This window comes from Thermobia domestica, chromosome 2 (genome assembly GCF_964235325.1).
Source record: "Thermobia domestica chromosome 2, izTheDome1.hap1.1, whole genome shotgun sequence".
NCBI lineage: Eukaryota > Metazoa > Arthropoda > Insecta > Zygentoma > Lepismatidae > Thermobia > Thermobia domestica.
Genome location: NC_137455.1, coordinates 248,732,822 through 248,752,795, shown reverse-complemented (window position 1 = coordinate 248,752,795; position 19,974 = coordinate 248,732,822). Strand labels below are relative to the sequence as shown.

General features: G+C 35.1%; 1 protein-coding gene across 3 annotated transcripts in view; it reads left to right on the top strand.

Moving 5' to 3' along the window:
* The window catches only part of LOC145678434 (uncharacterized), a 150,912-nt gene extending 137,388 nt beyond the window's left edge, over positions 1 to 13,524 (top strand). For all 3 annotated transcript variants that reach the window (XM_081748555.1, XM_081748554.1, XM_081748553.1), the window contains exon 5: positions 3,197 to 13,524. In XM_081748555.1, coding sequence (XP_081604681.1) covers positions 3,197 to 3,307 — 111 coding nt within the window. In that variant the 3' untranslated portion in view covers positions 3,308 to 13,524. The remainder of the gene's footprint in view (positions 1 to 3,196) is intronic.
* Positions 13,525 to 19,974: the final 6,450 nt, after the last annotated feature.

Sequence of the window (19,974 nt, the reverse complement as noted above, 5' to 3'; positions counted from 1 at the left end):
GCGATCTTTGATCCTGGGGAACAGAAAAAATCACACGGGGCCAGGTCAGGGCTATACGGTGGAAGAGTCATAAGTTTGACCTCCGTAGATTCTAAAAACTGAATTGTGATGTAGGCCGTGTGTACGGACGCGTTATGATGAAGCAGGATCCCACGCAATCCAATTCTTGGACGCCGTTCCCGAAAGTTCTGGATCACTCTTGTTAGGCAAACAGTGGTGTACCACTGAGCAGAAAGAGTCCTTCAAGTGGAACAGTTGCAACATGGCCAGATTTGGAGAAGAAAGTTGCGACCATCTTCTTCCCCACACTTCGCGGTCGCTTCACTTTCGTGGGTGGATTTTCGTCTGGAAAGATGCAAACTGTAGACTGGCGTTTATTTTCAGGGTCAGTTTGATAGAGCCAAGTCTCATCACCAGTAACAATGTTAGATACGCGTCGAAAATTGCCTCCATCAAATCTTGGAAGCATTTCTTCACACCATTCCAAACGCATGCGCTTCTGCTGTTCAGTCAAAGTGTGAGGCACCCAACGAGATGAAACCTTCCTGAGCCGAAGATGATCATGAAGAATTTTTGATACTGCTGGCGATCCAGTGTTCACTGTAGATTCAGTGTACTTGAAAGTTGTTCGAGGATTTTCGCGAATCATTTGTTCCACAGCGGCAATGTTTTCATCTGACACAGCTGTTGCCGGACGTCCAGCTCTCTCTTCATCTTTAAGCGATGCCCGGCCTCTTCTGAATTCACCAAACCACCGAAAAATTGTAGCACGGGAAGGGGCAAGGTCCCCAAATGCCCCCTACATACGGTCAAGGCTTTGTGTCTCGTTCAAACTACTTTTGAAATCGTAAAGAATCATTGCCCGAAAATATTCACTTTCGAGCTCCATTCTAGACAGCCGAATACACATCAACAAACAAGTGAAGGCGATACGGCCACGCCGATAATCGAGGCGAGTTGAAACTTGCTACGCTTTTTTGCTCTGGATTCCACTACCGAACGCAATTGTTGGAATTCAAATACTGTGCCACAACAATGCGTATCTCGAAACTTTCGTAGTGATCCTCGTATACACCAGCTGACTGAGACAGAAGTTTGACATGGAAGTTGTCTTGTAAGTATATTGCCACATCCCCGCCGCATTTACCCTTTCTATTTGTAAAGAGATGGAAACCTGATAAATGAACGAGGTTGTTTGAGAGGGAATCCTGTAGCCAAGATTCAGAAATAAGTATTGCATGCACATGTTTAAAAGAGGATACAATGTTTTCAATTTCCACGAAAGTTGAAAGAAGGCTTTGCACGTTGAAATGAATAGCGTTGAAGTTCCCTTCGGGAAATTCTGGTCTCTGGTCATGGGAGGTAGTTTCCAAAGGGGAGGGAGGAAGGTCATTGTCACTTTCTATGCAGGTGGAAGTGTCAGGCCCACTGAAAAAGTTAGAAATCAAGGTTGTCATATTTGAGTCTGCGAATGTGTCATTCACTGTCCTATCCTGAGAAGATAACCAGATGCAATATAATGTAATATACCGGAAATGTTTACAAGAATCCCTTCCCTATACATACGTACAAGATAGACAATAGTTCTACTTACCAGAATGTTCATCAAAAGCAAAAACAAGACGAAAAACCGACATAATAGCAAAATAATAGCATGAACACACACACACACACACACAGACAGAACAATGCGTCTGTTGCCGATATTGGATACATAAACAACACAACTACACACACAAGATATCCGACACATGAGGAGAATGTTGTAGGCACTGCACAAGATAAATATATGTAACTTAGACATCCCTAGCTTTGCAATTTGAAGTGGAGTACAAATACAAATTGAAATAGTTATTGATAGATATGTTAAATACACTGAACTATAAAAATAATTCACGAAACTAGCAACAAATAAAAAAGTAAGTTGAATAGAAACATATTGCAAGAAAGTGTTCATAATTATTCACAGAAACGTGCTACCAGGATTGCACCCGTATGTTGTCCATCGTAAGTCCAAGTGTTCTTATAGCCAAACCGAGCTGATGCTGCTTTGTAGAGCTGCAAGCGCTGAGAACACAGGTCTTCACGAATTGTTATTTTCGTTCCTTTCAGTTTGTTCTTATTTGCAAACACCTTGGCCCTGGTCTGATAATTCGTGAATTTAACTATGATAGATCTAAGTTTGCCTGAGGTATGGGGACCAACACGATGGCTGCGACACACTTCACTTGGTGTAACTTCAACACCCATTTTTTCCCTGAACAGTGAGATCACTGATTCTGTAGTATGTTCATCTGCCTTGTGTGGTACACCAAAAATGCGTACACTATTTGTTAGTGAATATTGTTTTAGATGAACTACTCTCGTGAAGATTAGAAATTTCTGCAGAAAGATCGTTGATAGTATCTTCCTTTTTCTTCAGCTTCTCTTCAAAGTTATGCACCACTTCTGTATTGAATTTCAAAAGGTCTTCAATACGTTGAACTACAAGACTTGTCATAGTTTCAATGATATTGTCCACCATGATTTTCAATACTTCAGGGGATTGTATCACTGATTTTACCTCCGCACAAATTTGTTTTGCCAGTTCGCCGTGAGAGGGCTTCTCCGGGAGACAAGATGGACTGCTGACTTTCTTCTGTGCAGCCATGCTTTCGAAATATATTTATCAAGACAAATGTCTTCACTTATAATATTTAGAACTCACGAATTTGGAAGCACATCACCCACATACTATACACAAAGAGTTGTAGGTTTACATGAAAATCTCGTTCTGCTTTCTATAAAATACTGTGATTTTCCTGGGAGCACGATCAACACAAGTCTAACGTCCCGCCGCCAATACGTCAACGCGACAATACATAGAAAATACTAACAATTTTATGATCATAGTATTGGATACTAAAGTAATGTGAATGTATATTGTCCTCTCCATCTTAGTTACTTTATTAGTATTACAGAGACTTCCAAATTAGATGTTTGTGATATTGTAGCATTGTTGGTTTGTAACAATGAATGATACATGGGATGATGTAAGTTTTCGTGTAATGTGTAGATTTGGAATATGCCATTTGAAAGAATACAACTCTCTGTTGGGTTGGTAACTGTCCACAATTCTTATTTTTCTCTCATTCACTCTCACTCATTCATTCACATATGACATGTTTTTAATTGTATTTTTCTTAAATATTTTCAGGGGGCTGTGCTGAACCATTCAATAAATACATTGTACAAAGTGGCTGTAATAGGTTTTTGTATCATTGGAATAGTAGCAATGACTGTGTATATAAAAAAAAATCTCAGATAGATTTTATGTGTGGCAGTGGCTCATTAGAGACGATTGTTTGAATAACAGTGAAGGTTTTACCTGAAGTTCATTCTTCTTAAGCACATACTGAGAAATAATTTTCCCGTCTTTACGACGATGTCGAAACCAAACTCATTTACATATGCTATATCACTAAATTTTGTGAACAGGTTTGGAGAAGTTCCCATGGAAGTTTAATACTCAATATAATATACAAAAATGTTGACATAAAGGCACACGACGAAACTTTCATGCTACTAAGATACAGGAAAGTTAACTTCAAGATATAGTAACGTTAACTTCCACATTGAAATTGATGACGTTTCTGATAATTTCCGGCTGTTAATTACGAGCATGAGAGTCAGTAGTGAGACATTATTCAATGAAATGAGTGAGAACGGAAGATCTACGATTTACGCAGTCTTCCGCCTTTTATATCCAGTAATGCCTTCCAATTTTCTTGTAATATATATAGCCCTTTTTTTGTATTTTTCGTATAGATAGTTGATAATACTATTTTGCCCTTGGAAAGGGTGCTATACATCGTGATAAAAAAAAAGTTTTGTTTCATGGACATGTGTCTGTGCGTGTGTGTACAGTACATAGAACAGTTTTCAGAGAACATAATAGATATATTTATCTTACGTATAACTATATTAATTTAGGATTTTTTAAAAATGTATATGTACGTAAATATCTCAGCAGTGTAAAATAGAAGTGAAAATTTGACTTTAGTTATTAAATGTTTTTGTATTGTGTGGATATATGTTTTATATTTAAGTTTTTTGTGCTAAGCTTGTTGAAGAAATAATACTGAAACAATGTTTTAATAATTCAATCAGCAAGTACTTGTGTACATATAAGAGAATTATGTATAATTTTCTAATAAGTTTGATCTATTTCATGTTTTGTAGTCACGTTGATAAATAAGTTTTTGTGTTCCTTAGTTAAATATAATTTTCTGTTGTTCACTAGTCATTTGGTGGAAGACTCGAACTAAATGCTACTAATTGCATATATCCTTCATAAAAATAATATATCGTGTTGTATTTTTCTTTCTTTAAGTCGTAAGTGATATATAATTACTTTGTGTGATATCATACTCCTCCGGTTATAACATCTATAAAGACTGCATTATTTTAAATAATAATTTAGTGTGGGAGCTAGATATTATTTATGTTGATGTAGATTGTAAATTGCTTAGATTATCATCCATGAAAACATATGAATACAACTGTACGACTGCTGTAAGTTAACATCATTTTGCTGCCGCTAACATTAGAGAAACAATTGATGCTGTATTTTAAAAGCTCAGTGCGCGTAGACATATAAGGTACGTCGAAAGAAAAATTTCGCAAGAAAAGCTACCATAATTCGTACATTTCTAATTGTATTGAAGTCCTAATTTTAATTCAATTCTCTTTACAATATAATGTTAAAAAAATGTGCTTAAGGTGCATGAACCAACTTCCTTTCATTAGCGTTGAAATTACAGTTAAATAAGTTTGTGCATTGTTGTTTGAACTTATACGTGCTATTTGAATTGCTAAATTCCTAATAAAAACAAATATAAATAGAATTCACCACTGGATAAAACATTCCTAATGCCCACATTTATAGATAGAAAGTACGACTTCTTCATTGTTATAGGAAATCACACACACAGAAAACAGAAAATCCTGAATGTGTGTTAGTAAGCACTGGTCATGAAAATATTGTAAACAAGGAAGAAAACCATTCACTGCCAACGAAATGATTCGTGTAAGTAAAGTGCCTCTTCAGTTACGAAAACCAATAATTTTTGCACTTGTTATTAAACAAATATTGCGCTATTAAATTTTTCTACTCTGCATTAGTATTGTTTTGTCACTTTAAATCAGCTATGGTTATATATTTTTGAATATTTTAAAGTTGCAGTAAACACGGTTCGAGTCAACTTGTTTTACGAGGGGTGGGGGGACTTTTCCAGACATATGTCCAAGAACATTTTACACAGTAATGTGTATGAAATGGGGGAAATATTTCCCTGGCAAAGAATAAATTCTTTGACGAGAGGGAAAAAATCCCGGACCCGTTGATTTGAACCTTGATAGTAAATAAGTTCGGAATTCCACATATTTATGTACTGTGGAATAATAACTACAGCTGTTTCAAGAAGTACAATAATTACTTCAATCGAGAGTCAAACATTTATAGTTAATTCTTGTTAGAGAAGTTAATTATTTGTCGAAACAGCACTGCATCGTAAATTACTATACCGTGAAACAGCAATGAATCGTGCGTTTTGATTTGTAAAAAATGATATTTAACAGCGAGCATGTTGCAAAGTTTCGTCGAAGCTTTTACTCTATCCTGTGGTTCGAACGTCAATTTTCACAGCAATTATTATAATGCTAGTTTTGAAATAAGAATGGGAGGAAGAGAAATAGCGTACAGTCGCAAATGCGTATAATGTAATCGCTGATTTTGAGTTTTGTAATCGCTTGGTTTTCAGTCGATTTAATATTACAACATATTTTTCTTCCGATACGAATGTCATAATGCTTTTGAATTTATTGTAATATTTCGAAGTGTTGAAATTTACACTGATTTTAATTTTTTTTAAATTACCAATGGTTTATTATCCTTGTTCTTAAAAAATTGTCTTGTATATTGTGCCCGAAATCTAGTATGTAAAGTGTATACATTTTTATACTATAGGATTGACTATAAGTGAATTAGTACTAACAATTCGAGGGATTTTGTTGATGCAATAAAACGTGCGAGGCTTGTTGCATGTTTGGTACATCGCACTTTTCTGAAACTAAAGCTGCAAGCGTAGCTAAATTTCACTTAAGTGACATGATTCCTTTGAAATATGATGGGATTTTAATTATATCTATTATTGTAATTATATATAGTGTTCATTATTGAAATGTAACCGATTTTGATTATGAAAGTGATATAAATGAATCAACCAAAATAATATTGTGTCCTGACTTAAGATTATGTTCTTATACTGTGTTATGACTGGTAACCACAGAAATCCAATTGAAATAAACTGATTTTTGAAGAAGATAATCATTAACAATTAAAAGAGAACAATAAATTCTTCTCTCTAAAAATATAAAAAAGAATAAATCAAGGAAGAGATGTAGAGTAGAAGTATTATTTATAGATGAAACTAAATAGAAGTATTGAGTATAGAACTAAATAAGTTTTAGTTAATAAGTATGCTCATTGCAATAACAATGAAAGTAGATTTTTTAAAAAATCTTTGTACTCCTGACCTTTTACATGTCAATTGTGTAATTATAATCGAAATTCTAAAATTTCATTCACTTGTAACAAATTATAATGCGCTAATTTGGGTTAAGTATTTGTATGTGTGTTTGTTCTATTTGTTTTTGTGTGATACATCTCTTGTAATTATTTAGGTATAGGTGGTTTCTTTCTTTCAAGGAGAAACAAATATATATACCGTCCGTCCGTCGTCTGTTACTTTCTCATAATAAAGATAGTTGATTTGACTTCATTTTCCTATTGTTGACATGTTTGTTGTTAGAAGAGATAAGCAGAGAGGAAGGGGTTAATGGAGTGAATATATATTAGAGGAGCAATCTATTAACGCATTTCAGCAAAGTATTTAAAATTCTTTATGACTACGCGCGCAGTACTTTATATTCGATTTCGTCCTCGTTCCGTTTATGCTTACCAGAGTGTTAGTGTATCTGTGAAATATATATTTTTTCTTTTGTTGAAATGTTTAGTTTCTAACTTAATATATTAGAAAGTAAGTTACCAAATAGAAAAAAAAAAAAAAACTTAAATCACAGAAGGAAGCCTGGTCAGTTGTGTAAGTACCACAAACTTGCATGGTGAATTCTGAAATTTTTAGTCTTTAAAAAATATGTTATATAACCAAGAAATGTAAGCAATGCAAAACTTTGGATATTGACATAACACATTAACAGGTATTAGTATGATTTCTCAGTGAAGCAATCCGTTTGCATAATTTGGTTTCGCCTGTTAGTCACAGTAATGTCGGACAGAAAAGTATTTACGTATTAGCTGAATGATCTGTTATAGAAGTATAGAGACCACATACATATAGAAGTAAACATTGGAATATAATTATTTAAAAAAAAATATTTCTTCACTATTAGAATCTGTGTCTATGTTATCTTCAGAGTGTCCTAGTAGGAAATAAATTTATCTCTTTCCTCTACTCTTTTGCCGTTACAAAATGAAGATAAACATCTGGACTGAATACTTTTTGCGTTAACCTTTCACTATCCTAATGCTACTTTAGTATACTTTTTGATCAATAGTGTCCTGATATCTGAAAACTGCTAAATAATTAGCATTAAGATGACTCCTAGAACTTAATATGTTATTTTGTTGTGAGTCTATTAACGTGGAATCACGAACCATAAGATTAATACTGATGATAATTTAAAATCGATCGTTTTAGTGCGCGTGCATTTGGCGCCGAGTTCAATGTCCAGTGTGAGAGTATCGAGTGCACTACAGTGGTTTAGATTCCACTTCGAACTGCAGGTCTCGTCCTATATAATACCCTTGCTACTTACGAAGGATGTATATACAAATCGATTAGTCAGTGACATATTTACTTAAAGTTAGCGTTTTAGTTTAAAAAAAAAAAAATAACAGCGAGTATGTTGCAAGGTTTCGTCGAAGCTTTTACTCTATCCTGTGGTGCGAACGTCAATTTTCACAGTAGTGAGAACAGAACAGTCTCTGCATTAATTTGTAATTCCTGTAACTCCGAAACTACTTTCAATTGGATAAATTGTAAAAGTAGTGGCAGTTGCACATCTCTCCCAATCACAATATTTCCCCTTCAATTTCGAGTAGTCTGAAGAAATTTAAGGAGCTACAATAAATGTACACTCACATCTTTGAATGTCATGCAGTGTCAAATAAAGAGAGATCTTTATTTTTGACAATCCAGTGGTTTGAAGTATGGCAGAGACCAGTTGTCAAATTTATTTTCAACGCTATAGTAAATTAAGCCATCCATGTTTTGATTATACTTTTTCTTCAAGTCTCGCCTATGCCATCTTACAAATACTGTGACTTGTATACCATAGAAACACACTGTCCATTGCTCCATAGCTGCTTTCTCTAACAAAGGAATGGGATTTCAATGAATTAAGTAAATTTTCGGATTCTTTCTATCATAGGTTGCTTGTCTGGTTATCACATAGGTTGATTTCGTCGTAAATTTATAATTGCAAGAAGACATTTATTCTGTCGTACGTTTTAGTTCAAAATAATGCTCCATAATAGATTGACATTTAACAATCTTATCTGGGTAAATATCGTGTAAGAAAGCATCCTCAGCAGAATAGTTGTTTATTACACATTTGCTTTTACGTTTTATAAAAAGGGAAAGCTCCATTTTGCAGCGATCGTGTATTACTACGGTATTTTTTACTATTTGCCAATTTCATTGCGATATTCCGTTGTTTATTTATTTAATTTTAGCGTTCCTTTTCAGCACCGAAACTATATAAGACTTGGACCTACAGTTTAAGGTGAAATCCGAACCGTCGTAATGCGTTCAGATTTAGACCAGAGAGGAGAGGATGTGTCGTTTTTCGTACAGTATACATGGAAGAAGCTTTACGATATGTCAGTCAATAAGAGTTCTGTTTATTTTTTGACCTCATAATGTTGGCGTATGTCTCATGATATAGGACGGAAAGATTTGAAATACGTCATTAATACATTCTTTGAAATTTTATTAATAATGCTGTAACAACTATTCGTCTCTTTCTGTTTGACAAACATTCTGCAGTAGCTACAGTCAAGATATACTTCACTTTTACAGATCGACAATCAGATTGCACAGGCAAGTTTCCGCTTCTGAAATAAAAAATAAAATAACCAATAGTTAACTTTTAATACTATATTGAACATGAATCAGCTAGGTACAAACACAACTGGTAACTTAGCTACATAATCAATGAAGCAGTTACGGTTCCTAAGGGAAGTTATATGAGCCGCTACTGCGAGGCGGCTCATGTAATAAGTAATAAGTATAACGGTGGAAACGCAAAAGTGGGGATACAATATTGCCAACCTAAGAAAGAAAGTATCCAAAATCATGTCAGTTTACATCGTTAAAAGATAGGAAAAAGAGCGAAGCAAACCATTACTGAAGAAACAAAAAAAAAAAAAAAAAAAAGTTGCTGTGGAAACGTAAAGGGCTAGGAAAAGTAAAGAAGAAGAATTACAATTCTCTTATTCTTGCTGTTACAAGTTTTACACTGCATAAATAGAATAAATCTTTATTGAGATACTTGCTTATCTATCGGACAAAATAAATAGTTTTGAAACGAAACTTTAATTCAAATTTTAAACATATTTAAGAAACCATTACTTTATATATTTCTGTTAAAATATGGTTATGTACTTCTTAATAAGGTATCGTTAAAAAGTTAACTTTTATGAAGAATTGCCTACCAAAATTATAAAATTTAAGATGAGAATATATTATTAGCTTCATTGAAAAATATCTAAATTAAACTTTGTGGCTGTAGCACACGAAGAGCTGTTGCCGGTCAAGTGGCCTATGTTAACGAGTAGCAGCTCTTTGACTCCCAGCGCCAGTATTTCTTGCTTTCTTTGAGTTATTTTCCTGATCCAGGTAGTCTGTAATTGCATTATAATGATAGAACAACACAAAGAATTTTGTGCTCCCACTGGTGATTGAGCGAGGAACTATACTCACTATGACTCATACGGAAGTATAAAGAAATGTAACTACATACTTAAAATTTGACAGTATATACTCTAATATAAAAGGGTAAAAGTGGATGACGCATCATTCCGAGGCCAAACTATTATAAACATAAACATGAAATTTGGAGAGAATAGTGTATCTAATGAATCCGTATAAGCGTTTTAAGAAATTCCGCTTCAAAAAGGAGAAAAAAGGACATTCATAAAAAAGAATCTTCTTTAATCAGAAGGTGCCTAATGTTAGGACCAGCTTAAGTTAGAGATCTGAAACTCGGTGTATATAGACTTTTAACTAAAAATATAAGTACTTCAGCGTTTCTGATAATTCCGGAACGAAGTTAGAAAAAAGAGTAATTTCAATCATATTGAAATCGGCTTCTAATGGAAAAGTTACGGCACTTTTTATAAAATCAAAATTCCCTTTGGTTATTAAATTTTCCATTGTAAGGATACGCGTAAGTTGAAGATTTGAAATTCGGTATATAAACTTTTAAATAAAAATAAATATGTGTTTCAACGACAGCGAAAATCCCACTTCTAAAAAGATCAAAGGAGGCAATTTCTATAATATTAAGATTTCCCATTATTTGTTGAGAAAATGTAAGTATTCGCTCAAGTCGGAGGTATTTAAAAAAATCCTAGTTAAAAATGAAGGAAACGCGTATTTCATCATTTTTGAAACTTTTCCTGGAAAGGGGTGGGGGGCAACATGTATGATGAAATGCAGGAGAGAAAGTGATTACTGGAAATTCAGGCCCTATTAATATATAGGAAAGTGAGATTTGGACGGAAAACTCCTTTTGTTATGAGAGCAGTGACTAATAGAGATATTTCCTGAATACGTATATTAAGAGAGAGAAATTGCCCAGAATTGATTACCATATAAATCCCTGAAGTTAGGGAGATGAAACTTAGTATATAAAACTCCTAATTAAAAATGAGCGGATATATGTCCCAGCGTTTTTAATAATACCCATTTTAAAAAGAAGAATGCATTTTCTGTTATTTTCCCCCTGCATTGAAAGTGATGTCTGTTGTTTGTGATCGCATCACGGGAAAATGGCTGAAAACTTTGAAATAAGTTTTGGAACATACCGTAGAATGGGGTGATACCGATCAATATTTGAACTTTTTTGTGGGAAAGCCAACAAAAATATTCAATCACAATATTGAAAAATAGGTATTAATTTTCTATGTTGTTTCTCTAGCAGATGCTAAAAGATGACGTGTGGTATTACGTTACGGCATGAGATATTAAATACGAATTATTGATCGGTATCACCCCGCATAGAGGAGGGGCGGGGGTGATTCCGATCACTCATGTATTGCTGCGGATGATCGGTATAAGACTGAGCGGGAGGTGATACAAAGCATGAAGAAACATTTCAAAAATATATTATTAGTAAATGTCAGAGTACAGAACACACTACAAAAAATAGGGACGTACAGTGGTGGAAAATAGAACGCTCAATGTCACAGTTATTCCACACCTTGAACATGGAGACCTAAAAATTCGACAGCTCGTCGATACACCTATTTTTCAGTTTCAATCATGATAATCTGTTGAAGATCAATCAGGTACATCAGGAATATCCGAGTACACAAATATAACCTTTTTTTTATTTTTTACGAAGGAACTTTACCTCTTATCTGTTGAACTTAAGGACTTGCGTCGCTTGTCGAATAAAGTAACGTGTGTGGGTTTTGCTCACAGGGAATTTTACACGGCATTTAGCACATAATAGCCCTTTAACAAGATGCATCTCCTCCTCCTCAGTGAGAACTGTTTAACTACCATATTTCTTGCTGTACTTAGCGTTGTCACAAAAACGTTGTATATGGGACGTTATACTTTTCTGCTGCCTTTCGGATACTTATTCCACCCTTCTGTACCTCGCACATTTTGTCCTCAAGTTGTTTTACATTATAATTACGCCGAGCATGCTGAGCAACTTGTTTCAAACACTTTCTCGGCATGATCGGTTTCACCCCTAAACTTGGCATAAATTTATAAAGCAACCCACCGTCACTACACTAGTTTTGGTACTCTTATGCAAACTTACACGAAGCAAGTTCTTTTACCTTGCTACGATAAAGTCTCCTACCAAAAGCTATAAACTACGTACTGTAGTCACACCAATATAACGAAAACAGGGTTCCACAATTACGTTTTTACCACTAAACAAATTTGCACTATACACACAATCTGCATGCATCATGCTCTGACTTTCTATGCTCACAGATCTTGTATCTAATCACCCTTCTTCTCATGATATCTGCCCTACGCTCGACTTGAAACTATAGATGACAGCACTGTCTCAATGTAGGTACGTGCAAATGATCAGTTTCACCCCGCATGATCGGTATCACCTCATTCTACGGTACTTAGTATCTAACTCGAGGTAGGTTTCAATAAGCACTTTGATTAAAGGCCGTATCCTATTGTAGGTTGGACAATATCTAGCACATTTTGTAAAATAATTGTTTTGGAAATCAAAAAACATTATGTCTCGTTAATGCTGAATAATAGCTATTGCACGAGTAAGACTTAGTCTTGACTTGAATGAAGTTTCCGTGATGTGCGTACAATGAATGTAATTTAGATTGGGGTCCTTATTTTTATCAGGCACTGTTCTCTACTATCTTATTCGTACTTATTGATACTCTGTCGCATACTTGGCATACAGTTTCTCTGGGGTTTTGTCTACTCTCATTTATTTGATTGCTCTCGAAGTGTTGTTGCTAAGCCACCAACCATGCTGTTGGACACTTCGAAATAACCTCAGAATCTTTCAAATACTTTCTTCTGGATTTGATATCTCAAAATTAATGATTGCTAAGTTTTGAATTAATTATCTGTTGATTCAGCACCTTACCTATTTTGGATACAACATACTTTATGCAATAAAGCAAAATCCCATTCAGAAGTTAGTTTTATTTATTTATTTATTTGGTATCTTTATAGGTGGTTGTTCTTTCCAATCGTCTTTAAGCATTGTCAAGGACTGCAATGTAATTAAAGAATCCTTAAGTCATTTGTCTCATCACGTCACCCATAGCCAATTCAAATTTCCATAATATAGGGGCTGCGGTGGCTAACGGTAAAATGTTCACCTCTGGTGCGTGAGGTCCCTCACTCGATTCTAGTTCGCACTAAATGGGTTTTGTGGTGGACAAACATCGTGTGTAACGGTTCTCCAACTTCCTTCATTTCATTTATTCTCATCACTGTTTCTTTAAGCGTAGTGGCATATTAGTAGGACGTAAAACCGAAACTTTTTTTTTTCAAATTTCCTACAAAACTTAATTGCATCAGTAATACATGACAATATAAGTATATTGTAATTGTCAAGTTGTTCAAATCTGCATACAGGCATCCTATAACCATCATATATCTTTGCTCTTATATCAGCACAGAACGAAACTCATTTGATTATCAGAATGATGCTTTGATATTTTTTTTTTTTTTTCACTAAAGTGTTTCAAGGCCTCTATGCCAATTTTATTCCATGTGTTTTTTCCATTGAATAAAATATACGAAAAGTAAAAAGGTGCATTTGCTGCAGCCTACAGCACAGTTGCACTTCTATTCTCACTTTTCGCACACGCTTTTATCTATTGTCTAGAGAATTGTATTGTCGTTGGGTAAATAGCTCACGTGACATTAATGCCATCTACCGGGTGGATTCAACTAATATGAGAAAGCTATTTCTATTCCGTGTTCTTCGCTCTGCAAGTTTTCACATTTAAAATCCTCGTCTAGTGACTACTTTCCTGATTCGTAGGTTAAGTGCATTAAAATGATTCCAAATATGTACCAGTACTTATTTTGTATGATGTAAGGAAAATGTATATTCAGTGTACTTACTATTAATGCACTTATCCTGCTATCATTAGTATGGATAATCAGAAGTTGGTTCTAATGTGTGGTTCTATGAATGTGTTTCGGTTTTACTTCTCGATTTAATGGTATATAGAATATGAAATTCCTTAATTTTTTAAGACAATAGGATTGAGGGAGCTGAAATGTGTCAACTTTTATTCGTACATACAGTATGAGATCCTTGATCATATATTTTTTTTTTTAATATGTGCAAGTGAAGTTGATGCAATATGTTAATTACATTGTAACTTTTATAATTTTGTAATAAAATATCAAATTAAAAGTATTCTGATTTTTAATGACTGAATTCTCATGAAATGGTATATAACCTACTCAAGTTTATGCTTCCTGCACTAAACATTTTTAATAATACGAAGTCCATACCAAAATTATCTCAATTTTCCCATATCTCCTGGAAATTTTATTTTTCGAACGAGACATTTGTCATTTCTCAACATAAACTAATAGAGTGTAGGGGTGTTTGATAAGGCTGAGGACCTATCGAACTTCGGGAGTGAAAATTTATCGAGTTATCATCGGTTACTCGAAACCGTTCGAGTATTTGAAATTATCGAAGTTTCGGGTATTATCGACATTTCGAGTATTATCGAAGTTTCGGGTATTATCAAAAGTTCGGTGCCTTCACCTCTCCAATGATTCCTTCTTGCAGCCAAACTAGTCAAACAACTTTTTTCATGTGATAAGTTATTGCGAAGTTGTATTTGTGAGGAGAAAGGAAAGCGTACAGAAAGGGATTGCTTTTTCGACCCCCCCCCCCCCCAACACACACACACACAGAGAGAGAGAAAGTTCAATTTCTTCCTGAATTTTATCTCTTGTTTGTTATTTGCTGACAGCTATAGTATCAGTGTTGCCAGACATACGGTCTTAAACGTACAAATAGGGTAAGTTGTTCTTCATACGATATAGTATACGCCCAACACCTCAACCATATTAAATCACGTACGGTGTTGCTAAAATGTAGCAAAATTTTATTTTTAAGCCAAATGTGTTATCTTCTGTCGTGTTTGCTTTCTCTTAATGACAACTAGTTCACACATTGCCGCAATCAGATATGATGATCCTTTGGGCTCAAACTCCCCCTTTAGCCTTTCAGTAAAATAAATGTTAGTCAAATCAGTGGTGATTTCAGGGGGTTGTTCAGGAGGAATATTCCCCCCACAAACACATCTCAAAATCATGTTCACCATGGCTTACCAGTATTTTTGCTACTTTCACCCTCCGTGTATTCGAAATCCCCCGGGATAGGATTACCATAATTTCTGGATATTTTTAAGAATAGTGTGTGTTTATTGAGAAATTAAGAAAAGTCTAACCTTAAGTTCCAAAGATGCTTATGCTCATTTTCTATACTTAAAATATATTTTTATATTATTGTCTTAATTATTTTCCTGAGTAAAGTATTGTTGCGAAGAACACCTTATCGCTATTGATTTTATCATAAATATCAACACAAGACAGAATTGCAAGCCAAGCACTTGACCAAACAGCGAAATTTTCCGGTCTTCCATTTTCCCTAAAATTTCGGGCATTAGTTAATCTCAGACAATTTTCCGGACCAGACTTGAATCTAAGACGTATGGTAAACTTACCCGGGGGAAACCTTGAAATCATCACTAAGTTTAATGAAGATGAAAAATGTAAATAAATCTATTTCTTCGACAGTGTAGCATATGTTCTATACAGTCGGTTTGTACATTATGATGAATCCATACACTAGCGGATCCAGAAGCGTCGTTTGGTGGAGGCAGATTGCTTCCTGGACGAATAATGTAGCCTTTAAAAACGTAAGAGTTTTGCATCAATTCAGAATAACGTGGTGCATTAATTTATACAGAGTATTTCAAAACAACACCGCCAACGTTTTAGAGGCAATTCCTGACATAGGGTTGCCATATTACCTGATTTTAGAGGATACCACCAGATTTTCAGGTCTTATATTCGTCCCCCGCGTAATCATCTCTTAATTACAAAAAACACCCCCTTTTTTGAATTGGAGAAAAATCTAAGACGACTTTGTTGATAAAGTGTTGTTATATTCAACGTAAACCGCTACATTTCTGTGTCAATCTCAATCAGTGGACAGATGACAGAAACTAGATGAACGTTGGTTTTGTACAATATGAAAGACGTATCATGCGTAGAATCTTATGATAAGATTTTATGCATTCGAGATTTTTTAAAGAAAGTTAAAGGGAATGAAAAATGTAAAAAAAAAAAAAAAAAAAATTGGCATAGTCATACACATTTTGGTTCAACCCATGAATACTAATGTATGAGCTCATGGGTGCGTATTTCTTTGATAACGTTCTGTCCAGTTCAACTGAACAAGTCTATGTTGTTACGTAATCTATATGTTCAACTAGTCTTTATATATTCAGAAATGATTGCAAATTGAACTACGGTATCCTTAGCATTTTGTTTAGATTAGATTCATTATTAGTATTTTTTTTTTCTTTTAAAATGTGTATACTGTATTTCATATATTGTAAAACTATGGTAATTTCGTATGTTAGTATGATTTCAAGTAGCAATCTTTGAAAATGATTTAAAATTTTATGAGATGGATCAAGACTCCTAAATATGTTTTAGCTTTCTTACGATAAAAGTTTAGAAATTATTTTGTATTTCTTAGAGAGAAAACCGTATGAACATTTGCCATATATCGTTTGCCTTTTTTTTTTTTTTTTTTTTTTTTGAAAACTTGTCTTACAGATATCCTTATTAGAGATATCTTACTGTAATACTTACTTAATACTTTACAATTCGAGAGTCACATTTGTTGAACTTAATAAAACATTAAAGGCAAAAACTAAATTTGCTTTACTTTAGTTTTGTTAAAAAAGTGCATTGGAAGTGTCACTTAACAAAGAAATCACTAAAAAGAATGGTCAGAAGGATCGTCAGTATCTGTAATACACAAGTTCACATCAGTACTTATGGTTTAGAATCCCCCGCTTTTCTAATTTCAAAATATGGCAACCCTATCCTGAGACCAAGATAAAACAAAAAGTATAGACCAAACTGGGTGCACAAATGCTTCCTTTTGGAGTTAGGCTGCCGAAAACATGAATAAATGAACTTTATAGGTCCATAGCCTCAATACTATAGGATCTACCGTAGTCGGGTCAAGATTTTATTTAGGAACTAGTATGTGCCCTATTCAAATATTCAAGTTTCAGAATGATCCAAATATCCTATATGACAGGGGCGGATCCAGGGGGAGGGGGATCGGGGCAATTCCCCCCCTCAGAAGAGGAAACTTTCTTATTTTATATATATAAATAAAACCCATCCCAAAGTTTGGAGCCCTTAAAAGTAGCATTATGACAACCCACTGCCCCCCCCCATAAGTCGGTCCTGGATCCGCCCCTGTCATATGATCTTTTCGCTTACATTTTCACTATAGTAACTTTCCAGCACCGTTTCAGCTTGAATTAGCAATATAACCTTGTTTCCCATAGAAAAATTTGATTACAACCGAAGTCCAATGTAATCGCAATCGGTTTCAAAGACATTGGCTTCTTTTTCGCAAAAGAAAGAAACAGTGATAAGTAGTCTATTGTATGCAGGACACGACAGGAGAGATAATATTTCTTTCAACAACTGCAAAGCAAGTAACTGCACGACCATCTTTCTTTGAAAGTCTGTTTGCTACAATATACGAAGCAGCTGAGAGAACTCTTGAGGAAATAATGTTTTTCTTTTTTTCCTTAAGAAGTGGTCGGAAGTTATTTTAATTTGATATGGAAATTGAATCAGAGCCATTGAAATGTGTCAGAGCATGTATGTTTTTCTCCTTTTTCCCCTTCATCCCTTTTGTCCCTCCCTGGTTCGATCCCCGACCAAGTAAGTTTGTGGTGGACAACATCGTGTCCGTGGGTTTTCTCGGCGTACTCCCGTTTACTCCCACATTCTTATTCCACCAATTATACCATCATCATTCACTTGCCTTAATCATCCTTCTCCCTTAGCCTAACAGACATAATAGTAGGTCATTAAACTGGAGGATTTCATTTTCCTTTAGTCTCTGTTCTGTCATATGTAATGTTCTCCCTTGTGCATAGCACCGTGCCATGAGGGCATATAGGGAGTATGGAGTTAATTCTCCAAACTTTCTTGATCTCAGTCGTAGATGAATGTGATGCCCCAGAGCCGCATCCCCCCTGTTGGTAATGCCCCAGAGCCGCACAGCATCTTATGTATAAAATCAAATGTCGTAAAGTAACAATCAAGAGCAACAGATATCTGACATACGCATTTAGACCAATCCTCTTTAAAATCAGACAATTCATTCGAAAGTTATCGTAGCTTTCACACACCTACGGTCAAAGTAAGAACAAATACTTGAATTCGGAAAAATTCCCTTTGCCGTATGGCAAACAAAACAATAGGTGTCTGGTGAAAGCAAACGAAAACATTTTAAAATGAGTTTCATCAAAATCGGATAATCCGTTCGAAAGGTATCGTCGAATGCCACATACAAACAGACAGGAAGGGCGGCCTGTAATAGGGAGCTTCGCACCCAAAATTCTCAAGGTTTGTTTCACGACAATCTCAAATACTCGAAGGCATTCGACTGCCGGATAGTAAATTTTCGAAATGGAAGTTCGATAAGTCTTCAGCCTTATCGAATTTCCTTACCTCTACCTATATCAGTAGCTGTCTCTATACAGAACTTTTAAATTAAACCCTCGAAAGCAAATGTAAAATTATTTTTCTGCCTGCCCCGTTATTGGCGCAATCCGCAAAGTGACTATTAGTAGACTATGGTGTCTTGGATTCCAATTCCATTCGGGTGATACATGTTTTCTCTTCCTCTTTCTCTTGTACAGATCTGTGAGGAAAAAACTTTTCCTTCACTTCATTGCCAATTGAGAGAAGTTTTAAAATGAACACCCTGTATATATGTAATACATATTATATACAACTACGATAACCTCAAATACATTGTTTCTTCCGAACACTCCGATAATCTGAACTTTTCAAAATATTCAAGCAACTCGACAAATGCGATCATATTGATATAATTATTTCTGTATTTGCTGCTTTCAAACAATTCGAGACTCTCGAACAGTTCGAGTGTCTCGAAGTTGTCTAATGTTTCTTACATTTTGAGTGCCTCGAACACTTCGAGAGTCCCGAACATTTCGGGAGCCTCCAACATTTCGAAAGTCTTGAATATTTCGGGAATTCTTGAACATTTCGAGAGTCTCGAATATTTCGGGAGTATCGAACATTTCGAGTCTCGAAAGTTCGATAATTCGATAAAATTAAAATTCTTTATCGACGAAACGGCTTTGAAATTTTATCGAATTGTTATCGATTACTCGATTATCGGAACAGCCCTAGTAGAGTGGGTGTTAAAGCACTTTCATTCATTGGAGTAAGACTTAAACAATTGCCCATTGATTGCAGAATCCCTTATCAGAAGATCAGTGGCAGTTGTCGTGCGGGTTGTCTTCTCACCCGGTTGTTGAAGAACAGAACCTATGATACAATGAAAGTACAAGGCAAAGCTGCTGATACCCTCAACAGGAAAAATTTTTCTGCGGTAGTAGCACATAAAATGGACATCCAAACCTTGACAAATATCATGTTGTATCACACTGGCCAGTAAATTCACTTTGAGTTGTGAAAGTTTATGTAAAATTTAAATAAAAATGAAATGAAATCTTTGTTTTACGTCCCACGCATATGGCGGTTAGGCTAAAGGAGACGGTGATGATGAGTAATGAATGAAATGGTGGAATGAAGAAAGTGGAAGGAAACGGGAGAACCCCGAGAAAACCAATGAGCACGGTGTTTGTCCACCATAAAGTCCACACGGCGCGAGCTGGGATCGAACCAGGGACCCCAAGCATCGGAGGTGAACGCTCTACCACTGAGCCACACGCCCCCATGTGTAAAATTTAATGGTTAAAGTTAAGAACATGAAAACATTGGTCTAGAATTTAGGAATTAGATTTCTGGGCTTTCGGCATCTAAGGCCATTTAGCCTTTCACGTTTTTG